The sequence below is a fragment of the Limulus polyphemus genome, unplaced genomic scaffold (genome assembly GCF_000517525.1).
Source record: "Limulus polyphemus unplaced genomic scaffold, Limulus_polyphemus-2.1.2 Scaffold12445, whole genome shotgun sequence".
Taxonomy (NCBI): Eukaryota; Metazoa; Arthropoda; class Merostomata; order Xiphosura; family Limulidae; genus Limulus; species Limulus polyphemus.
In genome coordinates, this window is record NW_013678055.1 from 1 (window position 1) to 9,712 (window position 9,712).

Sequence of the window (9,712 nt, forward strand, 5' to 3'; positions counted from 1 at the left end):
ACACAAGATATAGACATACATATCTAACACAAGATATAGACATACATATCTAACACAAGATATAGACATACACTCAGTGTCGAACTGCACTACAAATACTAACATAATATCAACTTCTCTGGTGTTCAGCCACTGTTCAGGGAGACATTGATTGGTTGATTGATTCCCAAACAAAGCTTTCCAGATTCCTCTTTTTTTTTTTTAAATCTGTAAATCGATTTGAACTTCTAGCGATCTATGTAATCTGAGTTGTGATATAAGTTTCATTTGTTTCCAAACTATGACAGAATAAAACCTACATATCCATCCAAAATCCTGCGTAAAACACACTTGTTGAGAACTACAAGATCTGGTTCCTCACCTGTGTTAAGGTAGCTTATATCCTTTACATAATGTTATCTAGGTTTTGGCCTATCTACCAGAAAAAATATATTCATACTATGTTTGTTTGGTTTTTTTTTGTATGAAAAGATATCGAAATAGATACAAAGACATATTCTGGCACATGTTGTGTGACATTACAACTGTGCCTAATTTGCATATTATAAAAATAAAGAAATAAAAAATATGTGTCTTATGTTCCTGATAACTTCTACAAACATGACTGAAAATTTGTCTGTGACATTTAAATGGTATATGATAGCTTAAGTTGGCTAAATGCTCTGTCTGTCTGAACATGGAAACTTGTACTATATTGTGCAACAGGAACACGGTCCAGCGAACACCTAAACTCCACAACTTTGAGGCTGAACATTCGTAAGAAGTGAGTTCTTTTGTAGGTAAAGTGTGAGTTTTTTGTTTTCAAACTAACAGATTGAGCCCTTTATCGAAGTACTTTTTTAAACGAAAATACCGGAAACTGTCACACCTCCTCTGTGTCCAAAAAATCCTCAAATTCTGTGTCCTTGACTCACAAACTGGATGTTAATTTAAAACGTACTGTGAAATAAAGACACATATCATAGACTTAGCTACTCAAAATCATAGACTTAGCTACACATATCATAGACTTAGCTACACAAATCATAGACTTAGCTACACATATCATAGACTTAGCTCGATATATGTAGCTAAGTCTATGATTTGTGTAGCTAAGTCTATGATATGTGTAGCTAAGTCTATGATATATGTGGCTAAGTCTATGATATGTGTAGCTAAGTCTATGATATGTGTAGCTAAGTCTATGATATGTGTAGCTAAGTCTATGATTTGTGTCGCTAAGTCTATGATATATGTAGCTAAGTCTATGATATATGTAAAGTGTATGATTTGAGTAGCTAAGTCTATGATATGTCTAGCTAAGTCTATGATTTGTGTAGCTAAGTCTATGATATGTGTAGTTAAGTCTATGATGTATGTAGCTAAGTTTATGGTATGTGTAGCTACGTCTATGATATGTGTAGCTAAGTCTATGATTTGTGTAGCTAAGTTTATGATATGTGTAGCTAAGTCTATGATATATGTAGCTAAGTCTATGATATATGTATGTGGCTAAGTCTATGATATATGTAGCTAAGTCTATAATTTGTGTAGCTAAGTCTATGATTTGAGTAGCTAAGTCTATGATATATGTAGCTAAGTCTATGATATGTGTAGCTAAGTCTATGATATATGTAGCTAAGTCTAATATCATAGACTTAGCTACACAAATCATAGACTTAGCTACATATACCATAGACTTAGCTACACATACCATAGACTTAGCTACACATACCATAGACTTAGCTACATACATCATAGATTTAGCTACACATATCACACCATTTCACTTACTAGATAAGTCCATTATTTCCGTGTGTGGGTAGAATGGGTCTTCTCTCAAAACGATTTCTTGGAGAATTATTCCAAAACTGTACACATCTCCCTTCTGTGTTCCATTAGGTGGACAGTGGGTTAACTTTAGAAGTTCGGGTGCTTTCCAAAGTAACTCTAAATTCAAGAGTTGAACAACGTTGAATAAAACTATTCAAGAAACTTCTATTGACTTTATCTATGTAAACGACAAACATAATGTTGTAATAATCACTTTTAATAGGTTTTATTTTTATCTCCTCAGTAACTATGTGATTATTTTATTCTTTATATAGCCAGTACTTTTCTCCAAACTTCTTCCGGTAACAAAAACTGTAATATACTTCAAAAACAAGGTCAACTCTAAGAATAAACGTATCATTGAAACGTGTTTGTTTGTTGTTAAACACAAAGCAAACAATGAGCTATCTGTGCTGTTCCCACCACGAGTATCGAAACCCGGTTTTTAGCGGTGTGAGCCCACAGACTTGCCGTTGAGCGACAGCTGGGAGGAAGTTTTTGAAAAGATGGCACAATTAAAATCTTATTCACTATATAGTGCCGGGCGTGGCCCAGTGGTTAGCGTGCGGAACTAATGTTCGTTGATTTACATCCCGTTACTGCCAAAAATATGGTTAAATACCAGTATTCGATTAGAATAAGCTAACCGTCGATGTTCACTAGCTGCCTTCCTTTTGGCCTATCAGTTCAAAATTAGAAAAATTATGTTTACAACTTTTGTAAGAAGGACAACGTTCGATTTGTGTACAACTTTTCTAAGAAGGACAACGTTCGATTTGTTTACAACTTTTCTAAGAAAGACAACGTTCGATTTGTTTAGATCTTTTGTAATAAAGACAACGTTCGATTTGTTTACAACTTTTGTAAGAGGGACAACGTTCGCTTTGTTTACAACTTTTGTAAGAAGGACAACGTTCGATTTGTTTACAACTTTTCTAAGAAGGACAACGTTCGATTTGTTTAGATCTTTTGTAATAAAGACAACGTTCGATTTGTTTACAACTTTTGTAAGAAAGACAACGTTCGATTTGTTTACAACTTTTCTAAGAAGGACAACGTTCGATTTGTTTACAACTTTTCTAAGAAGGACAACGTTCGACTTGTTTACAACTTTTCTAAGAAGGACAACGTTCGATTTGTTTACAAGATTATGTGTAGCTTTGCGCGACAATTCTAAAAGAAACAGCATTTATTTTAAATAATTAGCAATAATACATTTTCCAATTCTTTTTATCAGTCCTACTGTTCAATATTATCTATATGTGTGTATGAGATACTGAAATTCGTACCTATATTTTAGAAATTGGTAAAACAGTTAGCACTAATATATTAAATGGAAAATACCGATATTTAGAACAAAAATAAAACCTTTCAGTTATTTGTGTTAGTATATTAGTTCGTAGTAGCGATACCAGGTGGCTCTTTTTGCTTGACGTTAAGCACAAAGCTACACAATGGGCCATCTGCGTTGAGACCACCACGTGTATCGAAACCCGGTTTTTAGCATTATAAGCCTTCAGACTTACCGCTGAGCCACAAAGGGACGGTGGTTCTTAAAGGTAAAATTTTAGCTAGTAATAGAAAGGTTTTATAATGAATGTTGATCAGTTGATCAGTTACAAGTAAATCAAGTTGTTAATATCTGGCATGGCCTGATGACTAGGGGCGCTCAACTCTCAAGCTGTGGGTCGCGGGTTCGAATCCCGTCACCGAACGTACTCGCTCTTTCAGCGTTATAATGTGACGGTCAATCCCACTATTCGATGGTAAAAAGTAGCCCAAGAGTTGGCGGTGGGTGGGGTTGGCTAGCTGCCTTCTCTCTAGTCTTTCACTACAAAATTAGGGAGGGCTAATGCAGGTTGTATCGTGTAGTTTTGCGCGAAATTTAAACCAAACCAAAACTTCTGAAAAATATGCTGAGATTAAAATTAATGTCAGTTTTATTGTAAGTTAATGTCATAACTATTACGTATGTAAAAATGTCAGTTTGAGGCAAGCCCGTTTGGTTGTTTCAGAAATGTCTGACAAATCGAAACGAAGGGCTATCCCAAAACCGTTTGGTTGTTTCAGAAATTTCTGACAAATCGAAACGAAGGATTATCCCAAAACCGTTTGGTTGTTTCAGAAATGTCTGACAAATCGAAACGAAGGTTATCCTAAAACCGTTTGGTTGTTTCAGAAATTTCTGACAAGTCGAAACGAAATGGTTATCCCAAAACCGTTTAGGTTGTTTCAGAAATGTCTGACGAAATCGAAACGAAGGATTATCCCAAAACCGTTTGGTTGTTTCAGAAATGTCTGACAAATCGAAACGAAGGGCTATCCCAAAACCGTTTGGTTGTTTCAGAAATGTCTGGAAATCGAAACGAAATGGTTATCCCAAAACCGTTTGGTTGTTTCAGAAATGTCTGACAAATCGAAACGAAGGATTATCCCAAAACCGTTTGGTTGTTTCAGAAATGTCTGACAAATCTAAACGAATGGTTATCCCCCCTAATTTTGAACTGGACGACTTGTAGGAGGGTTGATAATCAGCAGCAAATCTTGGGCTACTCTAATAGTGGGGTTTGAACCTCATGCTATTAACGGTGTGACAGCCCATGCTGTTAACGCACCTAAAGTGCACACCACGTTTGTGCAGCAATTGGGCGCGAACCACGAACCTTGGATTCGCAGTATGATGACGTTAACCACTAAGCCACTCCCAGTTCAATTAATATCAACCAATGTGATTTTGTACCAGGGAAAAATGTGTTTAAAACGGCTTACTTTTCTGGTCCCTAAAATCGTATTCGCTGTCTGATGACGTTAACCACTAAGCCACTGCCAGTTCAATTAATATCAACCAATATGGTTTTGTACCAGGGAAAAATGTTTTTAAAATGGCTTACTTTTCTGGTCCCTAAAATCGTATTCGCTGTAGTTTTCTTCTTCACGAAAAGATGGGAGACCAAAATCGGTTACTTTGAGGACAAAATGGCTGTCCACAACACAGTTTGTAGACCGGAGTCGCCCGTGGGTTCCTATTTCCCCACTATGAAGGTAGTATACGCCCTAGAGTAAGAATGAGTTTGGTAGAAAACCAATTAATGTTTCTCCAACGTTCTTTCTACAAAACAAGAGACGACAAACTTCTGATATTTTGAACCTGTTGTAAAAGATACGTTTAATGTGTCTTCGTTCTTTAAATAATAGTTATAGATCCAATTCCTAAAAAAGATTAAAAAACTTGTTATTTATAATATCGTTATTATCTTTGGAGCCTTCTTTTATATCTTCAGATTGTTATGTGCTCGTTTATACGTTTTTGGTAGCTCTTTATTTATTGATTGTTTTTAAAAACTTCAGAAAGGTTGAATATGTTATACTTAATGATTTCGTAGCCTTTTCACTTCATTACCATCCACGTCCCGTCATGATCTATCTGACGATCGTGCATCTTCACATTAGCCTTGCAGCGTACTCTTTATCGCAAAAGGCTTCATCGTAAGAATGTATGTCCCAAGCACACTACTTTCCCTGCATGCTTTCCACATAATCCATCTAGTAAGAATGTGATGGTTTCACAGCGTTCATTTTAACAGGCCAATTGCATAGAAATTCATAAGCACTGCATCCGGCGACTTGATCGGTATGTCTGAACATGAGATAACATGAATACTCGTTTTACATCCAACGACGTGACTGGTATGTCTTTACATGAATATTTCTTTCATTCTTCCATTGCTTGAGGCATTCGACTCTTCAACAGGAGGTATTACAGGAAGCCTTATCTTGATGAACCCACATTCAGCTAGTATCGTTCCCACAGAGAGAGATCCTTCATGATTATGTTGCACACTGTTGCCTCAGGTAGGTTACTGGGTTTTCCACCGACATTTGTGTTCGTGAATTCTCACCTGTTACAAGACACTACACTTTGCATACCATGGCTGGAGTACGACTTGATGGAAATCTCTCTGAATGGGCCTGGTGCCCAAAGATGATCCACATTCTTGTGTTTTTAATGTCCTTAAGTACAAGGGATATCCATCTCTTTAAAATTCTAATTCCCCGGTCTGAGCATATCATTAATAATCTGAATGTATGTATATTTCGCACTGGAAAATGCTGTTATATTCCTTCCCCCAAAACAGTAAAATTTTGATGCCATCACATTACTTGTGGAATGCTAAACTATGTCAAAATGTTGTTCTGGTATGTGCATTTATACCTTAACAATACCAATAATAATCAGATTAGCTTACCTTAACAATATCAATAATAATCAGTTTAGATTACCTTAACAATACCAATAATAATCAGATTAGCTTACCTTAACAATATCAATAATAATCAGTTTAGATTACCTTAACAATACCAATAATAATCAGATTAGCTTACCTTAACAATACCAATAATAATCAGATTAGCTTACCTTAACAATATCGTTAATCAGGGAATGTCGAAACATCCAGTCTAGTTTTATGGAGTCGTTGTGAAGAACATCCTGAAAAACATTATTAAGAAATTAAATTCTATCTTTTTTTTTAACAAATATAGCTTGATTTTAATCCTTTCCCATAACAGGCAATTTTTGTAAGAATAAAAATTAACCAGCGATTGTCTAGGAAAACACACACAAAGATTCACCCAGAATCCTCTTCTCCATTGGTGATTATCAACCAATATCATGCTTGTGGGAGGTCTTAACTTGAAGTTAACCTAATCCTCACCTTAGTGGCTGTTCCGTTAAGACATCAACAACTAACATCAATATAGGGGGATGCGAGAGGAAGATGTCAGTATTGTTGAGTTTAATTTTTACTCAACTGGTAATTACTTCTCAAGCGAATAAGCTCGTAAGGGTGTAAGCAAGTAGACTCCATTGCTATGAGATACGGTTAGCAGATGTTTTCAGATATTCGCGCAAAGCTACGTGGGTTCTATCTGCGCTAGTCATATCTAATTCTGAACTGATAGACTAGAAGGAAGGCAGCTAGTCAATAGAATCTACCGTCAACTCTTAGGTTACTCTTGTCAGACTGAACTCTAGAATTTGATCGGCACCCTTATAACGCACCAGTGACCCTAAAGGGCGGAGCGCCATTTCTTCTTTTTTCTTTTTGCGGTAACGAAACGCTAAAAGGATCCGCAGATTCACTGTTCCACACGCTAGACACCGGGTCATGCTCGGTCCACTGTTCGACATGCTAGCCACCCGGTCATGCTCGGTCCACTGTTCGACATGCTAGCCACCGGGTCACACTTGGTTCACTGTTCCACACGCTAGACGCCGGGTCACGCTCGATCCACTGTTTGACATGTTATCCACCGGGTCACACTTGGTCCACTGTTCCACATGCTAGCCACCGGGTCACGCTCGGTCCACTGTTCCACATGCTATCCACCGGGTCACGCTCCGTCCACTGTTCCACATGCTATCCACCGGGTCACGCTCGGTCCACTGTTCGACATGTTAGCCATCGGGTCACACTCGGTCCACTGTTCCACACGCTAGCCACCGGGTCACGCTCGGTCCACTGTTCGACGTATTATCCACCAGGTCACACTTGGTCCACTGTTACACATGCTAGCCACCGGGTCACGCTCGGTCCACTGTTCTATATGCTATCCACCGGGTCACGCTCCGTCCACTGTTCTACATGTTAGCCATCGGGTCACACTAGGTCCACTGTTCCACACGCTAGCCACAGGGTCACGCTCGGTCCACTGTTCGACGTATTATCCACCAGTCACTGTTGGCCCACTGTTCCACATGCTATCCACCGGGTCACGCTCGGTCCACTGTTCGACATGTTAGCCATCGGGTCACGCTCGGTCCACTGTTCGACATGTTATCCACCGGGTCACACTAGGTCCACTGTTCCACATGCTAGAATAAACTCTTATCACATATAATTCTTGTATGAACAATAATTTATGTTACTTAGTTACGAGGTTTAAAACGTGCTTTTCGCCGAGAATTTCTTGTTTCTAAGAGCTGATAACAGGTGATGCTATGACTCAGCTATATATATTTTTTAATAATTACAAGAGAAAAAGTTACAATTGGTTTCGAACGACTGTTAAAGACACCGATATAGTTGACTACGATATCTAAGGTAAACTCTTAAGAAGATAAAGGCTTTGTCCCCTTGCTAGTTTTTTTATTCCTCTTTATCCTAAGGATATACAAACAAATATTAAATTAACTTACCCTCACCTTATTGGTTTCAGTTTTAAATATCTTATTAATCCTTCGACTTACAATCGCTACAGGGAATTTAAACAATTAAAACTCAACTATATAATACAACAACATCAAGTTATTATTGTTGAAGCACAGCTGTCCTCAAAGTTTTATTAATATCAAGTTATATTAACTGATTCAGTATTCACTAAACAATGATAACAAAATAATAAAGCGACATTATTGACTATATTTGTACAATAAAAAACAAAACATATATTTTTAAAAATGTAAATATACATGGACTGATCAGAAATAGACGAAAACTGATATTTTTTTTTAGTTTTCATGAAAAAAACAACCAAAATGCCCTAACTTTCTAGGAAGAGCGAGCACGAACACCGTAAACACCTGCAAACAGACCATCGCTACTTCCCCCCAACTGAATCCAGACCAGGCAGGTTTCTACCAGTACCTCTTGTTGTTTTTATTTTAGTAGACACGATTGTCTGTGCGTCGTTTGATATGGATCAGTTTGTTTCTTTGTTCCCTTTGTGAAAGGGCCGAAGTAATTAAAAATTACAATAAGCGGTTATTATAAAACACTCTGACAGTAAATATTATATAATCTATATTACGAAATATTTTTATTTTTTTACTAACTTCGTGTTCCTGTAAAATTTATTATTTAACTCACTTGTTAAGGTTTTAATTATATACATTTACTTTGAAGAAAATGTTATCGTGAACAGCAAAACCTATGGAGGGCCTTCCTTCAAAACACTAAAATAATACGTATATATATACAGGAAGTCTATAATACTAGCAACTTTAGTTTCTACGGTATCGTCCATAAATTTGCATGAAACAACAACAACAAAAACCATAACATAACGTTTTGGGACAACATGGGACCTTTGGTTCATCTCGGTTGTTCCATCCTCTAACCTAAACTAAAACTATAAAGAAAAACAAAGCAACTTAAGGCCAACCTTTATCGTTCATTTACTTATCAAGCTTTTTCTTAAACTCACTTAAATTTACTGCCTCTACAATATCTGAAGGCAACCCATTCCAAACCACCCTGTTAGAAAAATGAAACTGTCTTAACTGAAGATGACTTCTACCCTACCAAAACGTGGTGTTACTTTTTCAACTATAGTGAGATAGAAAAATATTTGTTGACTAGCTGGAGTACCTGTCCCCTGGAGATGGAGTACTCGTCCCCTGGACGGAAGTTATGTAAATTCATGATTAATGAAAGGTTATCTTAGGACATGAAAAGTTGCTTCCCTTATATGTAATTGTAAAAAACGCCAAAACGCCCATAAAACTACAAAACTAAAAATGTAAAACTGAAAATTTGTATGTAACCCCGCATAACACTAATGAACCTCCATACCAATTTTGATGAAGATCCAACCAAACCCTGCGAAGTTGTTACATAGACATATTTATATAGAAGTAGCTACATGGACAGACAACAGACAGTAATATTATATTTATATAGAAGTAGTTACATGGACATACAACAGACAGTACTATTATATTTATATAGAAGTAGTTACATGACATACAAAGACAGTACTATTATATTTATATAGAAGTAGTTACATGGACATACAACCTGTTGTATGTCCATGTAACTACTTCTATATAAATATAATAGTACTGTCTGTTGTATGTCCATGTAACTACTTCTATATAAATATAATAGTACTGTCTACA

General features: G+C 36.7%; 1 protein-coding gene across 1 annotated transcript; it reads right to left on the reverse strand.

Annotated features, from left to right (window-relative positions):
• Positions 1-1,773: 1,773 nt before the first annotated feature.
• Positions 1,774-7,003, reverse strand: LOC111083963 (atrial natriuretic peptide receptor 2-like; the record flags this gene model as incomplete). The annotated part of the gene is made up of 4 exons (XM_022380719.1): positions 6,875-7,003; positions 6,230-6,301; positions 4,704-4,866; positions 1,774-1,929 (listed from the first exon to the last, which is right to left on the reverse strand). Coding segments are annotated over exons 1-4 (520 nt in total), but the record flags the coding sequence as incomplete, so codon positions are not given.
• Positions 7,004-9,712: the final 2,709 nt, after the last annotated feature.